Source organism: Miniopterus natalensis, chromosome 12 (assembly GCF_054644295.1).
Source record: "Miniopterus natalensis isolate mMinNat1 chromosome 12, mMinNat1.hap1, whole genome shotgun sequence".
In the NCBI taxonomy this organism is placed as follows: domain Eukaryota; kingdom Metazoa; phylum Chordata; class Mammalia; order Chiroptera; family Miniopteridae; genus Miniopterus; species Miniopterus natalensis.
The window spans coordinates 9,490,567-9,513,272 of NC_142092.1; the positions used below are offsets into that span (position 1 = coordinate 9,490,567).

Consider the following 22,706-nt stretch of genomic DNA (forward strand, 5'->3'; position numbering starts at 1 on the left):
AGCAGTCCCTTTAACATTTCTTGGAATGCTTCTATTTCTACTTCTAATTACAGCAGTCCCTTTAACATTTCCTGCAATGCTGGTTTGGTGGTGAAATATCCCTTTACCCCCCCCCCCCCCCAACCTTCCTCCTTTTTTTTTTGGTCTGGGAAGCTCTTTATTTCACCATCTACTTTGAATGAGAGCCTTGCTGGATACAGTAGTCTTGGTTTCAGATCCTTATTTTGCATTACCTTGAATACTTCATGCCATTCCCTTCTGGCCTGTAGAGTTTCTGATGAGAAGTCAGCTGACACCCTTATGGGAGCTCCTTTGTAGGTAACAGATTGTTTTTCTCCTGCTGCCTTTAAGATTCTCTTTGTCTTGAATTTTTGGCAATTTAATTATGATGTGTCTGGGTGTGGGCCTCTTTGGATTCTTCTTGCTTCGGGCTCTCTGTGCCTCCTGAAATTGTGTGACTTTTTCCTTCACCAGGTTAGGGAAGTTTATTGCCATTATTTCTTCAAACAGGTTCTCTAACCCTTGCTTACTTTTGACCTCCTCTGACACTCCTATGATGTGAATACTGTTAGATTTCATGTTGTCCCACAACTCCCTTAGACGGTCCTCCTTTTCTTAATTGTTTTTTCTTTTTGGGTCTCTGATTGAGTGATTTTTTTTCTACCCTGTCTTCTACTTTGCTGATCCGATCCTCAGCTTCGTCAAATCTGCTGTTTGTTCCTTCCAATATAGTCTTGACTTCTGTTATGTCATTCTTCATTTCTGACTGGCCATTTTTCATAGTTTCCATCTTTTTTTAATGCTGTTGAACATTCTTACAATCAGTATTCTGCATTCTATATCTGATAGATTGCTTACCTCCATTTCATTTAGCTCTTTTTCTGGAGACTTCTCTTGTTCTCTCATTTGGGGCTTTTTTGTCTTCCCATTTTTGCTGCCTGTCTGGGCTTGTTTCAATGTATTAGGTAGGCCTGCTAGGACTCAGTCTTTCTGGAAGGTCTCTGGTGCAGGTCAATGTTAGACGCTGTTTGTAACTGGCTTTGAGCACCCTGTTTGGAGCTATGAACAACCCAATGCTTGAGGTCCCCTCTATTGGGGTTAAGTACATTTGGACAGGACCAAGATGCACACCGAAGTCTGCTTTTCCAAGGCCCGGGTCCAGAAGCAGATCAAGCAAAGGGTAAAAGTACTCTGAGGCCTGCCTCTGCCAGCAGGCTGATTTATCTGATTCTCTTAATGAGCCTCAGGCTGTAGAAACTCCACAGGGTGGGGGAGCTGATCGTTATTAGTCTCTTAATGAGCCTCAGGCTGTAGAAACTCCACTAGGGTCAGAGGTTTTCCAGCAGGGTGGGGCATTTGCTTCCCCCTCAGGCAAAAGATGCTTGGAAGGTAAATGTCTGCCTCTGCAGTATGGGGAAATGACGGCACAGGAATCCAGAGGGGTGCCCTCTGAGTTCTATCTCCAGAGCCCACAACTCTAGATTCTCCTCACACAGCTCCAGTCCACTCTGCTCTCCCTCTGCCAGAGCCAAGGTGAGTGGCTGCGCACGAAACTTTGTGCATTGGCTCTTTAAGAGGGTGCCTGCATTTCTAGCTGTTTCTCCCTGGCAGACAGAAACCTGGCTGCTTTTCGTCAGATGTTATGTGGGCACCTTTCTCAGTTCTGGTGCTCTGAGCTGGGAAGCCCAGCCTGGGGTTTAGGCCTCAGAGTCCTCAGTAGGAACCCCCTACAGCAGAGATATCCCTCCAGACCTTCAGCTGCTGCCTGTGGCACTAGAGCCCAGCCAGCCCTCTTGTGCCTCTGCACTTCCTACCAGTCTCTATGTGGTGTCCACTTTTCCTCCGTGGTAATGAGGGTGCTTTCCAGCTTGTCTTCAGTTGCAGCTTATTATTCAGGATATTTTTTCTATATTTTAGTTGTAATTCCATTTTGGTCCTGGGAGAGTGTCAGTGTAGCTTCCACTCAGTCCACTGGAATATTTAATCTCCCATATATGATCTTTGGTTAATTTCTTCCAGTCATCTCCCACCCCCTCTCCCCTTAGATCTGTCAGTCTGTTCCATGTATCCATGGCTCTGGTCCTATTTTGTTCATTAGTGTATTTTGTTCATTAGATTCCACCTATAAGTGAGATCATGTGATATTTTTTTTCCTCTGAATGGCTTATTTCACTTGCATAATAATCTCCAGGTCCATCCATGCTGTCTCAAAGGGTATGAGATCCTTCTTTTTACAGCTACGTCGTATTCCATGCTGTAAATGAACCACATCTTTTTTATCCACTCATCTACTGATGGGCACTTGGGCTGTTTCCAGATCTTGGCTATTGTAAATAACGCTGCTATGACGGGTGCATATATTCTTTCTGATATATTGAGATTCTTAGGATATATTCCTAGAAGTAAGATCACTGGGTCAAGTGGCAGTTCCATTTTTAATTTTTTCAGGAAACTCCATACTCTTTTCCACATTGGCAGTACCAAATGCATTCCCACCAGCAGTGTACTAGGGTTCCCATTTCTCCACATCCTCACCAGCACTTGTTGTTTATCGACTTCTTGATGGTAGTCATTCTGGCAGGTGTGAAGTGATACTTCATTGTAGTTTTAATTTGCACCTCTCTGATGATTAGTGACACTGAGCATTTTTTCATAGGTATATTGGCCATCTGTATGTCCTCTTTGGAGAAGTGTGTATTCAGATCTTTTGTCCATTTTTAAATCGGATTGTTTGTCTTCCTGGTGTTGAGTTGTATAAGTTCTTTATATATTTTGGATACTAACCCCTTATCAGGTGTATCATTGGTGAATATGTTCTCCCATACAGTAGGTTCCCTTTTCATTTTGTTGGTGGTTTCTTTTGCTGTGCAGAAGCTTTTTAGTTTGATGTAGTCCCATTTGTTTATTTTTTCCTTTGTTTCCCTTGCACTAGGAGATATACTGGCAAAAATACTGCTACATAAAATGTCTAAAATTTTACTGCCTATGTTTTCTTCTAGGATTTTTATGGTTTCATGTCTTACATTTTTAAGTCTTTTATCCATTTTGAGTTTATTCTTGTGTATGGTATAAGTTGGTGGTCTAGCTTCATTTTCTTACACGTACTTGTCCAATTTTCCCAACACCATTTATTGAAGAGACTGTCTTTATTCCACTGGATGCTCTTGCCTCCTTTGTTAAATATTAATTGGCCATAGCAGCATGAGTTGATTTCTGGGCTCTCTGTTCTGTTCTATTGACAAATATATATTGGTTCTTATGCCAGTACTAGGCTGTTTTAATTACAACACTTTGTAGTATAGTTTGATATATGGTATTGTGATCCCTCCAGCTTTGTTCTTCTTTCTCAAGATTGCTGTGGCTGTTCAGGGTCTTTCTTGGTTCCATACAAATATTTGGAATATTTGTTCTAAATCTGTGAAATATGCCATTGGTATTTTAATAGGAATTGCAGTGAATCTAGAGATTGCTGGGTATATGGACATTTTAATGATGTTAATTATTCCAATCCATGAACACAGTATATGTTTCCACTTGTTTGAATCTTTATTTTTTTTCAGTGTCAGATAGTTTTTTATTTCTTCCTTGATCTCATTGGTAATCAACTCATTGTTTAATAACATGCTATTTAGCCTCCATTTTTTAATGTTTTTCAGTTTTTTTATTGCATTTGATTTTGACTTTCATGCCATTATGATCTGAGAAGATGCTTGATATGATTTCAATCTTCTTGAACTTGTAGAAACTTATTTAGTGTCCTAACATTTGCTCTATCTTTGAGAATGTTCCATGTGCACTTGAGAACATATATTCTGCAGCTTTAGGATAAAATGTTCTGCAAATATCAATTAAATCCATCTGATCTAGTGTGTCATTTAAGGTCGCTGTTTCCTTGTTGACTTATTGTCTGGAAGATCTATCCAGTGATGTCTGTAGGGTGTTAAAGTCCCCTCCTATGTCTGTATTGCTGTTGATCTCTCCCTTAAAGTCTATATATATATGAAGTTTTTTATATACATAAGTGCTCCAATACTGGGTGCATATATGTTGACCAGGGTTATATCCTCTTGTTGGATCAATACTTTCAGTATTATGTAGTGACCTTCCTTTCTCTTCTTATGGCCATTGTTTGAAGTCTATTTTGTCAGATATGAGTATTGCTACCTAGGCTTTTTTTCTTTTTTCTTTTTAAAAAAATATATCCTCATTGATTTCAGAGAGAAGAAGGGGGAGGGGGAGAGAGAGACAGAAACATCAATGATGAGAAAGTCACTGATTAGCTGCCTCTTGCACGCCCCTGACTGGGGATCAAGCCCGCAACCCGGGCATGTGCCCTGACCGGGAATCAAACTGCGATCTTCTGGATCCTAGGTCAATGCTCAACCACTGAGCCACACCTGGCTAGGTCAGGCTTTTTTTCATTTCCATTTGCATAGAATATTTTTTTCCATCCCTTCACTTTCAGCTTGTGTGAGTCTTTTGTTCTGAGCCAGTATCTTGTACACAGCATATGTATGGGTGATATTTTCTTTTTTCTTTTTAAATATATCTTTATTGATTTCAGAGAGAGGAAAGGAGAGGGAGAGAGAGACAGGCAGAAACATCAATGATGAGTCATTGGGGATCGAGCCACAACCCGGGCATGTGCCCTGACCAGGAATCCAACCCCAATAGCCTGGATCCTACGTCGACACTCAACTGCTGAACCACACCCGGCCGGGCTGGGTGATGTTTTCTTATCCATTCAGCTACCCTATGTCTTTTGATTTGAACATTTAATCCATTTACATTTAAGGTTATTATTGATAGTTACTTAATTATTGCCATTTTTAATCTTTATGCCTATGTTCCTCTCTTTCTCTATTTCTTCTTCTTACAGCTGTCCCTTTAACAGTTCTTACAATGTTGGTTGGTGGTAATGAACTCTTTGAACCTTTTTCTTTTTTTGGTCTGGGAAGCTCTTTATTTTAAATGACAGCCTTGCTGGATAGAGTATTCTTGGTTTCAGATCCTTGCTTTTCATTACCTTGAATACTTCATGCAAATCCCTTCTGGTCTGAATTATTTCTGTTGAGAAATCACCTGACAGCTTTATGGGAACTTCTTTGTAGGTAACTGTCTCTTTCTTGCTGCCTTTAAGATTCTGTCTTTGTCTTTAACTTTTGCCATTTTACTTATGATGTGTCTGGGTGTGGGTCTCTTTGGGTTCATCTTGATTGGGACTCTCTTGCTTCCTGAACTTGTGTGACTTTTCCCTGCACCGAGTTAGGGAAGTTTTCTGTCATTATTTCCTCAAACAAGTTCTCTACCCCCTTGTTCACTTTCTTCTCCCTCTGGATCCCCTCTGATTTGGATTTTCTTATGTTTCATGTTGTCCAAAAGTTCCCTTAAACTATCCTCATGCTTTTTAATTCTTTTTTCTTTTTGCTGCTCTGATTGAGTGATTTTTTTTTCCTACCTTATCTACTAATTCACTGACTTGATCCTCTGCTTCATCTAATCTACTGTTTATTCCTTCCAGTGTATTCTTTATTTCAGATACGTTATTCTTCATTTATGACTGGTTGCTTTGCATGGTTTCTATTGTGCTGAGCATTCTTAAAACCAAGCTTTGAACTCTGTTTCTGATAAATTCCTTACTTTCATTTTATTTAGCTCATTTTCTGTAGATTCTGCCTGTTCTTTCATTTGGGTCCTGATTCTTTGTTTCCTCATTTTTGCTCTTTCTTTGTGTTTTTTCTATGTATTAGATAGAACTGCTATAACTCCTAGTCTTGGGAGGGTGGCTTACTCTAGTAGGTGTACTGTGGGACACAGTGGTGTAGTCTCCTTGATCTCCTGAGCTGCGTGCTCTAGGAATGTTCCTTGTGTGGGTTATGTGGGCCCTCCAGTTGTAATTGGTTCTTGATTGCTGTTGTCCCATCCGTGGGTGGGCTCAGCCCTTGGACTGGCTGCCTGTGAGGCTCAACCCCAACCACGTCATGCAAACTGTTGTACAGGCAGTGACAGAAAAAAAACAAGACAAAACAAGACCAACCCAAAAACAACATGAAAAAATAAAACCACCACCAACAAAACAACAACAGAAGAAAAAAAAGAAAAAAAAAGAGACAAAGAAAGAATAATAAAAAACAAGGGGCAAAAAGAATTAGAGAAGGAAAAAAACAAAACAAAAAAGAACATGAATGGAAAGAGGCGATAATAAGAAATAAAAAGAAAAATATAATAAGCATGGAGGATGGCTGAATTCTAGGCAGCCATTAGGGATGTTGATGCCACTGTCAAAAGATGGAATCACCAGAAGAGGTTTGGAAAGAATTTATGTCATGCACATTGAGACTTGAAAGACTTCTCCTGGTAAGGGGGTCCAAGAGAACTGGATGAACAGTTTTGCAATCAAAACTGGAAGTCATGGAATATGGGTCCCTCCTCTTTGAAGACACACATGCCGGAGGGAGCCCTTCACTTCCTTCTGCCAAAGGTTGTAGATGAGTGGGTTGAGCATGGAGGTCACCAGGGTGTAGGAGAGGGACACCTCCTGCTTTCTCTCTGGGGAACAGAGCACTAGTAGATGACCTCCCGTTGTGCCATGAAACAGAATGACCACAACCAGGTGGGAGGTACACAAACTTTAATAAATTAATTAAAATAGAAAATGGAAAAGAAAAACGGAAACAAAGACTAAAAAAGAAAAAACTAGAAGAAAAGGAAAGAGAGAAATAAGGGATATGAAAGGAAAAAGATAAGAAAGAAATGAAATAGGAAAAACAAAGAAAAGATATTTTTGGAAGGTCAAGTTCAGGAGATTCCAAGATGGCAGCAGACTGAGTGGAAGCTGCACTGACACTCTCCTGGGACCAAAATGGAATTACAACTAAAATATAGAAAAAACATCCTGAATAATCAACTGCAACTGAAGACAAGCTGGAGAGCACCCTCATTACCAAGGAGGGAAAGTGTAAACCACATAGAGACCGGTAGGAATTGTGGAGGTGTGAGATGGCTGGCTGGGCTCCCACAGGAGCAGCTGAAGGTCTGGAGGGAGATCTCAGCTGCAGGGGGTTCCCACTGAGGACTCTGGGATCTAAACCCCAAGCTGAGCTTCCCAGCCCAGAGCACCAGGACTGAGAAATGTGCCCCCACATAAAATCTGGCTGTGAAAAGCAGCTGGGTTTATGTCTGCCAGGGAGAGAAAGCTGCAAATGTAAGCACCCTCTTAAAGAGCCAACACACAAAGTTTCCTGTGCAGCCACTCACCTTGGGCACCAGGGTAAGGAGGACAGTGTGGACTAGAGCAGTGTGAGGAGAATCCAGGGGAGGCTGGCTAGGGGAATACATCTCAGAGGGCACCCTTCTGGACCCTGGTGCGGAGTCATTCTCCCATATGGTAGAGGACATCTTTCTCAGGCAGACATTTACCTTCCCAGCAGCTTTTGCCTGTCGGGGGGGGGGGGGGAGAGGGGCGGGGGGCAGGCAGGGAAACAATTGTCTCACCCTGCTGGAAAACCTATGGCCCCACCCTGTAGAGTTTCTGAATAACAGCCTCTGGGTGCTTTGAGTCTTTGCCTGACTTGCTTCTGGACCCAAGGCTTGGAAAAGTAGACCCTGGTGCACATATTCATCCTGTCCAAACATACCCAGCCCCAGCAGAGGGAACCACAAGCTGTGGAGTGTGGAAAACTTCAAACAGGGTACTCAAGACCAGTCACAAATGGCATCTAACATTGGCCTGCACCAGAGACCATCCAAAATAATGGGAGTCCTAGCAGGTGTACCTAATACCTAGAAAGAAATCCAAACAGGCAGAGAAAATGGGGAGACAAAAAAAAAAGTCCCAAAGGAAAGAATGAATTTTCCAGAAGAAGAGCTAAATGAAATGGAGATAAGCAACCTATTAGATATAGAGTTCAGAATACTGCTCATAAAGACGCGGAACAGCATGAAAAAAAGATAAAGAAACCATGAAGGAAATTAAGAATCACATAGTAGAAATAAAAAACAACAACAATGGAAGGAATCAACAGCAGATTAGGGGAAGTTGAGGATCAGATCAGCAAATTAGAAGACAGAGTAGAAAAAAGATCACTCAATCAGAGATCCAAAAAGAAAAAACGATTAAAAAACAGGAGGAGCTGTGGGACATGAAATGTAACAATATTCGCATCATATGAATGCCAGAGGAGGTCAAAAGTAAAGAAGGGTTAGAGAACCCGTTTGAAGAAATAATGGCAGAAAACTTCCCTAACCTGGTAAAGGAAAAAGTCACACAAGTTCAGGAGGCACAGAGAGTCCCAAGCAAGAGGAACCCAAAGAGGCCCATGCTCATATTTAAAATGCCAAAAATTCAAGACAAAGAATCTTAAAGCCAGCAAGAGAAAAGCAATCTGTTACCTACAAAGGAGCTTCCACAAGGCTGTCAGCTGATTCCTCATTAGAAACTATAGGCCAGAAGGTATGAAATATTTAAGGTAAAAGCTAGGATCTGAAACCAAGACTACTCTATCCAGCAAGGCTATCATTCAAAGTAGATGGTGAAATAAAGAGCTTCCCAGATGAAAAAAGCCTAAAGGAATTTATCACCACCAAACCAGCATTGCAGGAAATGTTAAAGGGACTGCTGCAATTAGAAGTAGAAATAGAGAGAATGAGAAACATAGGCATGAAGAAAAAAATGGGTAAGTACCTATCAATAATAACCTTAAATATAAATGGATTTAATGTCCCAATCAAAAGACATAAGGTAGCTGAATGGATAAGAAAACAGGACCCAAATATATGCTGTCTACAAGAGACCCACCTCATAACATAGGACTCAACAGGCTGGGAAAAAAACCAACTTGTGCAGACTGTAAAGGAGAGATGGACAGCAGTCATAGTAGGGGCTTTAACACCCCACTGACTTTACTGGATAGAGCTTCCAGGCAAAAAATCAACAAGGAAACCGTGACTCTAAATGACACACTAGATCAGATGGATTTAATTGACATTTACAGAACATCTCACCCCAAAGCTGCAGAATATACATTCTCCTCAAGTGCACATGGGACATCCTCAAAGATAGACCACATGTTAGGACACAGAACAAGTCTCTACAAGTTCAAGAAGATGGAAATCGTATCAAACATCTTCTCGGACATTTACACCATGGAATACTATGCAGCTGTAAAAAAGAAGGATACCTTACCCTATGAGACAGCATGTTGGGATCTGGAGAGTATTATGCAAAGCAAAACAAGCCAGTCAGAGAAAGACAAGTATCATAGGATCTTACTCATATGTGGACTCTAATGAATAAAATAAACCGATGAACAAAAATAGATCCAGAGACATAGAAGCATGGGACAGACTGTGAATCTCAGAGGAAGGCAGAGGTGGGTGGGTGGGGAGAGATTAATCAAAGAATTTATATGCATATATGCATAAACCATGGACACAGACAATAGTGGGGTGAAGGCCTGGGGGGAGGGATACCGGGTGGAGGGGACCAACCGGGGAAAAAAAGGGCACATTTGTAATACTTTCAACAACAAAGATAGTAATAAAATAAAAAAAAGTGAAGTTCACCTTTTTGTGCCTGCTGCAATTACCTTTTGGATATGCTGCTTGTGGAGCTCAATGGATCCTGCTCTGATGTTGTCCAAAGCTGGCCACTTGGTGTGCTGGTCCTGGGCCTCCCGACTGATTCTCTGGTGCAAGCCAATGTCAGTCGCTGTCCCTGCCTGGCCCTCGGCAGCCTCTCTGAAGCTTGGCAGGACAGAGCCCCAAGTAGTCCAGAGGGCAGGGCCTCTGTAGGCCAGAGGCTGGGTCTGCCTTGGGTCTCACACCTTGAAAGACCCCACTCTGAGGGGCTCTCCATTCCCCCATGGAACTGCGCTCAGCAGAGATATCTGGGACCTGGCTGGGATGATTTGAACAGACTCCCCTTGGGGGTGGTGTCTGTAACCCTTGGCGGGGGCACTTCCTCTCCTTCCCAGGGTTGCACAGGCCGAATTAACTGGGAAGCTCAGATCTGCTTCCCCGTAATGCCAGCACCGTGCCCAGCACACGCAAACTGTCTCCTGGACAGAAGCCCACCCAGGGGACACAGCCGCAATAACTCAGCTCTGCACGGCTCCCTGGCACAGACATGGGTTTTCTTTTAAGGATGATGGAAATGCTCTGAAATTACATAGTGGTAATGATGGCACAACCTTGTGTATATTCAAAAAACCACTGACTTAAACACTTAAAAGGTAAATTTTATGGTATGTGAACTACATCTCAATAAAGCTGTTATAAAAAACAATAAAGTTCTTACTTGAAAGAGATAAAAGAAAAACTGAATGATTTGGTGGAGAGAGCACTAAGTGTTCCATGGGAAGTTGAAATCAGAACCTCAGAAGTCCCAGTAGATGCAATGCCCTCATTTAACACTGCAGGGTCTTGGGGAGAAGTCATTTTTAGCAGTAGGAATTTCAGCTAATCAGTCAACCAAGCATATAAGACTTCTGAGCCAGTTTCCAAGTTGCCTTTCCAAATACATGTTTAGGAAAAGCCCCTGTTCCCTAACCAAAGAATAAAAAGAGCGTCGAGACGAGGCATAGCCACCACACTCATGCTCTCCCTCCATGTGCTGAGATTATACTCAGACGTCCTTTACATCTGACATCGCGGACAGCGTGGCCCCAAACCGTGCATGAGCCCTAATGTCAAATATCAACCATCCCCATCAGTCCAGACGGAGCTGAGGCTGCATCTCTGAGCAGCCAGGAGCACTGCTTCCAGAGCCCGCCCCTCTTTGCTAACTTTCTTACTGCTCCGTGCAGCGCGGCCACACACCCGTAAGCTGACAGGCTTTCTCCCAATGTTCTGAGGTCGGGCTGTCTGACTGTCTCAGTGCATCTTGTTAATCGACCGGTTTATCAAATATATATGGTGTGCCGATCACGTATTAAGTACTGATCAAATAAAGAGCATGGTCTGGCCTTCATGAGCTTACACATACAATAGAGGAGACAGGAAAAACCCAAATGACCTTAAATGAAAATATAATGATAAATAACGGCGATGACAAGGAAGGCAATGCCAAAGGCAAAGGGCCGAGAATAACAGGGTGGGTGCAGGTCTCACTGGCCAGGGTGCCTCTGAGTGTGTGACATTCACACCGAGACCAAAGGATAGGAAGGAGCTGACCTTGCAAAGATCGTTCCAGGTGGAGGAGCAGTAGGGCTGTTCTGTTGCTTTGGTTTTTAAGGTCACTTAAGATGCAATTATCCACATCACTGTGCACAGGACAGCTTTGGGTCACAGACTGTCCCAGAACTACAGGAAGGTCACCCTCCCTAAAACAACGCTTCCCTCGGTCCACTTCATTAACTTCTAGTTTTTCCTACTGCGTTAAATCATAAACCTTCCCCCACTTTTTAATACTCACATAACCTAGTCCCCACATGCCACACCCCCGCCAACTCTGTATCACGGACCCGTGAGGACTCATAAATTACCTGGGAAAGAATCAACTGCCCGTGAAACGTGTGCACAAATTTCCTTAAAAATGAAAAATAGGCATCGTGTCCAAGTCTCCTGGCAAAGAGCCGGAGAAGGAAATAGCCCTAGAAGGAGGAAGAAGAGAGATGCCCGCCACGGATGCATCAGAAAAATGCGTACCCAGTCGGCTCTGGCTCACCCACCAGCGCTGTATGCACATCTGATGGCCCGCCGATGTGCCCCAGGCTGCCCTCTCTGTTCTTACCAGTAAGGGTGGGCCTAGGAATTAAGGATCAGCTACGGATGTGAAGCCTGGACGCCCACCGAGGACCAGAAGGGGAGCGGGGCCCGGCTCCTCTCTCCCTTAGCTATCGAGAGGGGCCTTTACAACTGCAAGTGCTTCCTTCCCACCCCTGCCTTCCAGTTGGAACCTGACAGCAATTTTAAGCTTCTGCCCTTCACAGCTGATGTGACGCAGGGAGAAGGGAGGCACAGGGCAGGAAATAGTTCAGGTTCCTTTGATTCATGCCTCAGTTTGGGGGTATAAAGTGTTTTAATTATGACAATCAGATAAAAACCTAGTCAAATGTCATTACAATGTTGGTGATTTTTTTGCTTTGTCCAACCATGCTACTAATCTTCACTGTCTATGTGTATAACCTAAAAAGTGACACACCATGGTAACTGGCTTCTGCCACTTAGATGCGCTTACCTTTAAATAATGAACCTGCATGAAGACCTTCTCTGGATTGAGCCCATGTTTGATGACAGATGATCCTGAGTCACTCACATGGCCAGTTTTCTCTTTATTGGGTCTAAAATGATGCAGTAAAAATTTGTTACAGTATAGCACATTCTTAATTAGTCCATAATATTGTCTTAGTCCTATTTTCAGAGTTGCTCAACAGTGTCTTAATTCTACTCAATAGTACCAGGTATAAATTAAAACAGTTTACATGATAAATCTGTATACTGAACAAGGAGGGATTTATATTTCGGTTGGCAACCTGAGGTTGGCTGCTCACAATATTTTACATCATCTTATCCAAGATTAAAGCTTGCCAGACCCTCAAGGAATCTAAGCTCCAATATGCATTAGTTAAGAACCTACATGCTTTTCTTTTGGTGGGAATGAAGCACTGGGAAATGCAACGAAAAATGTAGCTTTACTTGAAAGAACACAGAACTTACATCTTTAAAATAATTTTTTGACCCCAATGTTATCCACTTCTCTTGATTTGCATTTAGTAATTAAGGCTCCTTTAAGAAATATTCGTTTAACAAACAAGTAAGACAGAAGCAAACTCACAGGCAGAGAACAAACTGATGGTTGCCAGATGGGAGGGGGTAGGGAAACTGGATGAAAAGGTGGAGAGATTAAGTACAGATTGGCAGTTACAAAACAGTTATGGGGATGTCAAGCACAGCACAGGGGATACAGTCAATAATATTCTAATAACTCCGCATGATGTCAGGTAGGTGCAAGACTTATTGGGGATCACTTCGTAAGTTATATCAATGTCTGACCACTGTACTGTACAGCTGAAAGTACCACAAAATTGAATAGCAACTGTAACTGAAAAATTAAAAAAAATTTAAAAAGAAATATCTGTACTCTGAAGCCAGTCTAGAATCACAAAAACAACAAATGGTATCGAAGCCCATGTTTTTAGAATAGGTAGGGACATTTGTGACCACACATTTCAACCTCCTCATTTCACAAACAAGGGAGGCTGAGGCACACGGGAATTAAGTTTGCATCTGAGGTCTTGTGGCTTGTTCTGATTCATGGTTACATTAGGACTGAAACCAATGTCTCCTTATTATCTATCAGATTGTTTTAAATATTTTTTAAAATTCCTTTAATAAAATATAATTGTGTTAGAGTGAAGCTTCACCAACTAGCTAAAATTAAAATATGTGACAAGGTATTTGCCGCTTTCAGCTGTCCTAAAACCAGTTCCTTGTGGGACAAACACTGAAGAGTAAGTGCTGGAGTGAGTGGAAAGCACAGGCCGATGAGAGAACTGGCACAGCAGAAAGGCCGGTGGTTATTTTTAACAGGTAGTGTGGTGTAAGTACGGGGACACAGCCATTGGAATCTAAGAGACCTGGTGTTGAATTTCAGCCTTACTTCTTATACCTGTTTCTCACTAGCAGGTTAGCTAAATTCTCTAATCCTCAATTTATTCACCTGCAAAATGGAAATAATCTTACATATCTCCCCAGGTCCTATGGAGAATTATTGAAATAATATATGCAAAATCCCTAGTAAGGGCCAGGGACACATAAATTACTCAATAAACTTAATAAAATATTATAAAGTTGTTAGCAACCAATGTTGCTAATTTCAGGGTTGGTTGTCTGATGTTAGAAGCAATGGATTCAGGCTCTTCTCTGACTTAATCCCACATGTCCACAGACACAACAGGTAAGGATGTTGGGCCCAAATGGATGTGCCTGAGGGTGACCCAGCTTGCCGAATCAATCGCTTGCAGTGTGCTCTGACCGCCAAGCACAGAGCCTCCCATTAGGCCTCTGCTAAAGATTCCAGTACATTCTCTCAGCGGACACGAGGCCTGGAACCAGCAATACCTAAAGATGAGAGCCAGCCACTGGAGCAAACCGCATAGTTCCCATTTTTCTACTTGATCCTTGACTTACCTACAGGACTACACTTGCGGGAATAACTAGTCCCTTTCATCACCATTTAAGACTCTATTGAAAAGCATTAGCTTTATTCCTGTTCTCAAGTTTGTCCTGGGTGGAGCGTTTTTATAAAGAAAACCACACTGGCTTTGGTAGGGAAAGCTCACAGCCACAGCCTTGCAGCCAGGGAGGCTTCTCAGAGCCGGAATTCAAACCAGTTTTCCCAGCCCCAGGAGAGACAGTTGCTGTAAGTTTCCTAAGCCCCTGAGCTCCGAATTAGACTAGTAGAAGGGCTGGGGCACAGCAGAGGGATGCTAATCTCTGCGCAGAAGGCTGGCTTCCAGGCTCAAGTTCCTAATGACGCGTTTAGTTGGTGCTTTTTTTCCCCTTTGCCTAAAAATGTCCTTCCAGAAAGCATCCCTCTCTTATTCTCTTCTTCCACCCTCTCCAAATGAAGACGTGTTCAAGAAAATTCTTTTATGCTGACAGCATCCAAGGCAAACGTACAAGTCCCCAAGAGATTCCTTTTAAAGTAGACGTGGTGCTGGAGGGAGCAGTGCCCAGGCACGCTTTGCAAGAAATCAGAGGGCTGGTTTTATGAGGCCAAGATGCTCCAAAGTGGGAAAGGGCTGACTTCCCATAAAGCCACTTACCCAGGTCTACACAGAGACAGTGCACAGCGACAACGCAGGAAACCAGTGAGTAATGAACCCCACTACCTGCAAGAACAGATGACTCTCACAGGCGAGCGAAAGAAGTCGCACCCCAAACAGTGCGGCAGCCCCCCTTGCCCATGGTTTCACTTTCCGCAGTTTCAGTTATCTGCGGTCAACCAAGGACCAAAAACATTAAATTAAAAAATTCCATAAGTAAACAACTTATACGTTTTAACTTGCACGCCGGTCTGAGTAGCTTGATGAAATCTGCCTTCCCACGCTGTCCCGCCCAGGGCATGAATCACCCCTTTGTCCAGCGTGTCCACGTTGTTATAAGCTCCCTGCCCGTTAGTCACTTGGTAGCTGTCTTAGTTATCAGATCAACTGTCACAGTGTCTCATTGCTTGTGTTCAAGTCACCCTTACTTTACTTCATAAGGGCCCCAAAGCGCAAGAGTAGTGTTGCTGGCAATTCGGATACGCCAGAGAGAAGCCAGAAAGTGCTTCCCTCAAGTGTATGTACAGGAAGAACAGTCCCTGTAGGGTTTGGCACTATCCCTGCTCTCAGGCATCCACTGCGGGTACTGAGCGGCTGCCCCATGGACGACGGGGTGGGGAGAAGCTACTGCACACACAAATGTACAATCGCATTTAGCTGGAGCCAAAGAGGGGGCAAAATAGAGCTATGGGGATACAGCACAGGTCAGAAGGATTACCTTCGGGCAGGAGTACTGACAGAGTGGGAAGAGAGGAAGATTTCTGGGATGCTGGGAATGTTACAAATAGTGATCAGAGTGGTGCTTTCATGAGGATAAACAGTAAAAACCTGTTGAGCCATCTAGAAATATCTGTGTACTTCAGTGTATGTTATATTTTAGTTAAAAGGTTAAGAAAAACAGATGCACGGTTTACACTGAAACTGTATACATTTCAAATGAAATGAAACTGTATACATTTTGTGAGAACAAAAGGGAATGAGTCTAGCAAAGGGGCTCTGCTGTTCATGGGCCATGGACACACGTGACCAGGATTAACCAAGCCCTCCACATCTGACAACCAACGAAATATTTTTTAAAAATAACGTTGTGAGAGGCAGGAAGAACTGTGGCAAGTACAATTGGTTCATTCTACTCCCAGTTTCATCCACTTTCCTCCTTGCCACTTATACAATCAAATCTGAAAAGTTAAATGCTCACTTTCCAAGTGTCCTTGCAGCTACCGATAGTCAGAAGGCATGGCCCCGGCCAATGAGACAAAGGCAGGTATCTACTGTGGTTGGAAGTGGGGTTCTGGGATAGCTTTGCTTTCATTATAACAGGGGGAAATAACTGGTACCGCACCTCTTCCCCCCACCGTCGCAGGTGGAGCTGTAACAACCACCTTGCGGCCACGGAGCAGCAATTCAACATGCTATGGAGACCAGAGTGAATGAAAGGAGGCAAACAGCTCATACACCTCAACAGAAGGAAGAACAACATGCAGATGGCCAAGAGACACATGAGAAAATGCTCAATGTCATTAATCATCAGAAATATGCAAATTAAAACCACAATGAGGTATCGCTTCACACCCGTCAGAATGGCTCCATCAACAAGTCAACAAATGAGATGTGCTGGCGAGGGTGTGGAGAAAGGGGAGCCCTGGTGCACTGCTGGTGGGAACGCAGACTGGGGCAGCCACTATGGAAAGCAGTATGGAGGTTCCTCAAAAAATTGAAAATGGAGCTGCCTTTTGACCCAGTGATCCCACTTCTAGGAATATATCCCTAAGAAACCCGGAACACCAAACACCAAACCCGAAACACAAAGAATATATGCACCCCGATGTTCATAGCAGCGCAACTTACAATAGCTAAGATCTGGAAACAGCCCAAGTGCCCATCAGTAAAGAAGAAGGAGCTCTTACCCTTTGAGATAGCATGGATGGAGCTGGATAGTATTATGCTAAGTGAAATAAGCCAGGCAGACAAAGACAAATATCACATGATCTCACTTATATGTGGAATGTAATAAACAAAATAAACTGTTGAACAAAATAGATCCAGAGACATAGAAACATAGAACAGACTGAGGGGTCTCAGAGCGAAGGTGGGGGTGGGGGAGTGGGTGGGGAGAGATTAATTCAATAACTTATATGTTTATACACATAACCCATGGACACAGACATTGTCATGGGGAAGGCCTGGGGGTGGGATGGATGTGGGGTGGAGGGGATCAATGGGGGAAAAAGGGACATTTGTAATATTTTCAACAATTAAGATTAAAAAAAAAAAAGGCAAATGGTCTTTGAAGGTACCATTCAGCTGCTGGCTGCCCAAGATTGCCTGCCTTCAAACTTCTTACTGTGTGAGGAAAATAACCCCATTTGTTTAAGTCAGTACTGCTTAGTATTCTATTAACTGTACTTAGATTCATTCCTAATAGATGGAGAATCAATCTAATAGTAACAGCTACCATTTCCTGCAATTCTCGTGTCAGGTCCTCTGCCAAGATATATATATATATATATTTTGTTTGTTTGTTTGTTGTTTGTTGTTTTTTGTTAATCCTTACCTGAGGATAATTTTTCTATTGCTTTTCAGAGAGAGTGGAGAGGAGAGAGACAGAGAGAGAGAGAGGAAGGGAGAGAGAGAATCACTGATGTGAGAGACACATTGACTAGGTGCTTCCTGCACACACCCTGACCTGGGACCAGCAACTTAGGCTCGTGCCCTTGACTGGGAACCAAACCTGAGACCTTTCGGTGCATGGGCCAACGCTCTAACCACTGAGCCACACAGGCCAGGGCCAGGCTCTTATGTATCATGTCCTCCTGCCGCCACAAGAACCTGACAGCGCAGGTACTGTGACTATGCCCATTTAAAAGCAGAGGTGAGGTCTGGACACAACCAGAAAACTAATTAGTGGCAGAGCTGAGGCTGGAACCAGGGTCCATGGAACAGCGAAGTCCTTGCTGCATTCTGGGGCCTTGTCACGTTCCAGGCCCCCATCTTGGTTGTGCCAAATACAAGCGGGGAATCTCAGGGGTGCTGCCTACCCTCCTGGAAGCTCAGTTTGCTCCCCTGTAAAGAGTGTGATGAGGCCCAGGTAAGACGAAAGCACTCTGTAGACGTGAAAGTGTTCAGCATTTCTTAGGCATTATGTGCCAGTGTTTATTTCCTTGGCTGGAATACATGGAATGCGAGAGATCAAGTTACGAAGGTCGTTTGGGCTGAAATGCCCTTGGTTTCTGTTGTACCTGGCACCAAGTATAACAACTGAGATCAGCATGACCTGCCCCTGCCCATCTCCTTCCTCCACTGTACTCCCAAAGCAATCTGGAAATTTAAAGAGTGAAGACAGTGACACCTGATACAGTGATTTGATTTGGGATCAAGCCTCCTGAAGAAACGACGGATTCTCAGGACTATCCCCAGGGTGGGATTTGGGAAAATGCCTCTGACAGGTGCTCAGGTGTGTCCGCTTGGGTCTGAACACCTATTGCTCTGCCACAGCCCAGACGGGCTGTCTGCCAGCCTTCTCTATCTCTCTCCTGGTGCAAGATCTTCACCTATACACTCACTACTGTGGTGCTGGAGCCAGGGACTGAGCATCCCAGAAACGAGACAGAGGGGGGCTAATCAGCATTTCAACATCCCTGTCTGCGTATCAGTCACAGCTGCCCCACAAGGTCTGACTGTTGGGAGCAGGGCCTCACTCACCCACAATTATGGAGGGAGTTAACAACTACCTTTCTGTAGACACTGGCCTCAGGGTACTCATCTGAGCCCCAAATGCAAAAGCAGGACCTCAGGGGAAGCAGCATTACACACTGGTTAGGAGCTCGGGCATGAATCTTGACTCTAAGTGCCACATAGTCTTGAGTGAGTCACACAACCCATGAAGCCCAGGTCCTTCATCCATAATGTAGTAGCACCTGAGAGTGCTTAGCCAGAGTTCCCGTTGGTGTTCAGTCATGATATAAATGTACCATCGTTATCATAATGAGTCAGGGATTGAGGCTCAGGGAGGGCTGGCTCTTCCTCTCGCAGGCAAAGACATCAAAGACACCACCTATAGTTATGCACATATGACGCTATGGGGGGCAGGCTGGGGAAGGGAGCACAGGAACTCCAGCTACTATTCTGATAACTTCTTGCATCTAGAATTCTTCCAAAATAAACAGTTTTTTAAAGAAAGATACGACACATCAATGTAGCCTTACGCCTTCCATTTGCAGGATCCCTGATTTTGAATGTATACCCTTTCAGGGCTCGTCTTTAAGCTTGCTCCAGCCACATCATCATCGGAGAACAAACAGAAAGAAGCAACAAATCTTAGGGGATACTTAAAGCTCCAGTAGGCCAGGTCTGGGCATATTCCTTACACAATACACCACACCATTCTACACCATTCAGTGAGGAAATTACTAAAATTCTGGGTAAAAAATGGAGGCAGAATAATTGAAAATCCAGGATTTTTTTTTTATATATGTATCTTTATTGATCTCAGAGAGAGGAAGGGGGGAGAGAGATAGAAACATCAATGATGAGAGTCATTGATCGGCTGCCTCCTGCACGCCCCCCACTGGGGGTTGAGCCGGCAACCCAGGCATGTGCCCTGACAGGGAACTGAACCGCGATCGCCTGGATCACAGGTCTATGCTCAACCGCTGAGCCACGTCGCTGGTTGGGCCCAGAAAATTCGGGAATTTTATGCCCTCCATTTGTTTTTACAACGATTTTTCTAAGAAGTATACATAATAAACACTGGCCACCGACTTGCTTTTGGACAGTGCTGCCAAAGAGAACTGGACAAAAAGGTGCCCGCCTCTAACTAATGAAGCTGCATTGCATGGAGCTCCTGGCGTCTGGCAAGCGTGACTGCGTGCTTTCCGCAGTGGGTTTAGCAGCTACCCCGCAAAAAGGGTTTTCCCCATCAGGGACCATTCTCCGATGGCAGACATGGCAGGCCATTACTGTGGTGCTGAAAGGCAATTGCCGGAATGATTTAAGGCGGAAGGAGGCAGCTCTCCCAGGAATCAGAGGCAGTGAAGAAGGTGTATTCCGCCCGACCCGACGAGAGCAGCGGCAGGGGTGCTGCGGGAGAGGTGGGCCGCCCCGAGCGGAGACAGGCAGGCGCCCCAGCTCTGGAGCCGCAGGAGCCTGAGCACACTCGGCCCGTTTTGATAAGCAGGGTAGGAAAAGGAGAGATGAAACTGAGAAAAGCAGGGAGTAATGAGCATCGATACAGAACCAAAATAGTCCTCAGGCTCTGAATGGGCATAAATCGGGAGTTCCTCCCTAAGAAACAAAATCGCAAGCAGGGAGGAACAGGCACGGATTCACACGGTGGCCTGAGCAGCGCATCGCCGCATTCAGCACAGCAAGGGACAATCCGGACACATTTTCCAAGGAGACAAGGGGGCGAAGACGCCCGCACGACCACGCAGGGGGTTCCGATAAGGGGGGCTTTCAAAGGACACTGCAAAAGATGAAAGGGGGGGTTCTGGGGAAAGAACACAACCAAAGCTAAATGCAAGAGCCCGGAAGCTGTGAAACTGTCGCCAGGAAGACGGATTCCCAATGAGCCGATGCTCATGGAGAAGACCCGGGACAAGGAAAGGGGCTTTGGAAGTAGCATCCGGAGCGTAAGGAAGCCCAGGTGCTGAGAGGTGAGGACGAATAGAACTACCTCTCACTTTGCTGCAACTTTTTAGCCAAGGAGGAAGGTTTTCCAAGTGTACAGGGTAGAACAAACACTGTCACGTGGGAACTGCTGCCCTGCACGTGGAAAGTGAAGCTTGGTACCGGCAGGGGGCTCCTTCACGCGCTCCGGGGTCCGGGCCCCAGGCTCAGGGGAAGGCCAGGACCACCTGCCCTCAGGCCTCTGGGGGATCGAACCGCGGAGACAGCGGGCGGGCGATGGCCTCAGACGGCACCATGCTGCCGCATACAGGGGACAAGAGGAGGGGAGGGGAAATTCGTGACTTGGGCATTGAACAGACAGTTGGTGAGCACTGAGGAGAGAACATGATTAACCGCAGGAGTCAGCGCGGGATCTCGCGGCCACTTTGCGAAATTCACTTGGGCCGCAGGCATCCGACTTCTACAAGGCAGCCGGCAGAACGGATGCGTGGCAAGTGTGTGGTATTGCTTCGTGGCTTCACAGAAGGTTAAGGAACAGAACCCCAAGGCTGTTGATTAATTACTTGCTATAACCAGGAGGGAGTCCTCAGGGATGTCCAAGGCATGGGGACTCACTGGCTTAGCAGATTTGCATAGGACTCTGGGCTAGGAGTCTCCTGGCTGGTTGATGGACAGCATCCATCTTCAAGAACAGAAACCACAGGCTTCAACAGTTAATAAGGACAGAGAGGTTTTTAAAATTAAGCATTCACCTATGAAAACTATTTGGTATATTAAACTGTCTGCAAACTCAACGTGCAGCAAGAGGCGACTGGTGTGGCTTCCAAAATAATGACCACGACGGTAGGTGGGATGACGGGAGCAAGGAGGGTGTCGCAGGAAACACTGCTGGGGAGGGGTCCGACAGAGTGTAGAGCTGGGGGGGCACAGCGGGGCTCTGGAGCCAGACTTCCTTCTGCCTTCATCCCAGCTCTGCCACTCTCTAGCTGTGGGAACACGGCTAACCGTCTCCACGCACCTGTCTCCTCAGCTGGCAGGGGAAGGAAGATGGTGCTAGTGCCTGTCTCACAGGGCCGTTCTGAGGATTAAACGAGATAATATCTAAAGTGCTTAGAACAGTATTTGGGACATGGGAAGCCCGCAGAGAATGTTACTAAGGAGAGAGTTGTATGGGAGCTGGAATGGAAGACTGCCACGGGGAGATGTATGACCCTGGGTTTAAAAAAGAAATATGGTATATGAATGAGTAAACAAGATGTGGTACATATGAGATTCATATATCACAGACATATACAATGGAATACTACTCAGGCATAAAAAAGATGAAATATGCCATTTGTGACAACATGGATGGACCTTGAGGGTGTCACACAGGTGCATCCAACCTAATTAAAGGTGGTCCTTGCTGGTCGGGATAAAGGGAAGCAGCCAGAGTCCCAGCGCATTCGACAGAGGCGTAATGTCAAACACAATGCTGTGTTCAGTTCAGGCGTCACATCTGGAGAAGGCTGTTCAACGAAGACAGCAACAAAGCACCAAGCCCAAGAAGACAAACGTTCTCCCAACCTGCAGTGCGTATGATGAATTTATCCACGCCTGTGACCCAGTGACCAGGAGGAAAGGAAAGATGCTGGTCTTCAGAAATGAGGATGGCCTGGGAGAGCACAAGGCGAGTCCTGTGCAGCTCTGAAGGCTGGGGCCGAGAGGACCGGGCAGACCTTATCCCCGGGCAGGTTCCGGCCGGTCTGAGGAAGACGTTGTGAGACCGCTCTTTCCACAGGGACGCTGCTCCTCGCAGGAGCACTGAGTCGTGGGTCCTGGAAATACTCAGGCAGAGCTGGCGGCTGTCTGTCAGGAACATGGGAGGCTAAGCAAAATCACTTTTTAAATCCTTTCTGACCCTTAGTATTCTATAATCTACAATAGCCTGGAATATGGGTAAGTTGCAGCATTTAGAAGTAAAACATTACTCATCTACTGCCTGGGAGTCAACAGGTTTGCTACGTGGCCTTGGCCTCATAAATCAGCATCAAGAGTGATTTTGATTAAAAACAAACCAACCAAAAAAAAACCCTAAATGAATTAGAGGAACCTTAACTGAATTTTATTCAACCACATATATTTGGGGATATATTTAGCATAAGAGTATAGGAGCCAAGCAATACAAGGCTCCCATTATACTTTTACAGCGCTGGATCCTGGGGGAGGGTGGCAGAGAGAGGCGCGTGGCACAATATACCTGAACTGGCAGCCTCAGGAGCCAGCTTAAAAGGGGCCCCGCACTCTGTTCAGGGCTAAGGTGATCATAAT

At 44.8% G+C, this 22,706-nt stretch overlaps 1 protein-coding gene across 1 annotated transcript in view; it reads right to left on the reverse strand.

Moving 5' to 3' along the window:
* The window catches only part of AOPEP (aminopeptidase O (putative)), a 296,713-nt gene that overhangs the window by 119,418 nt on the left and 154,589 nt on the right, over nucleotides 1–22,706 (reverse strand). Inside the window, exons 8-9 of the mRNA XM_087822613.1 lie at nucleotides 12,179–12,281; nucleotides 11,484–11,591 (exon numbers count right to left, since the gene is read on the reverse strand). Of these exons, the coding sequence (XP_087678739.1) occupies nucleotides 11,484–11,591; nucleotides 12,179–12,281 (211 nt within the window). The remainder of the gene's footprint in view (nucleotides 1–11,483; nucleotides 11,592–12,178; nucleotides 12,282–22,706) is intronic.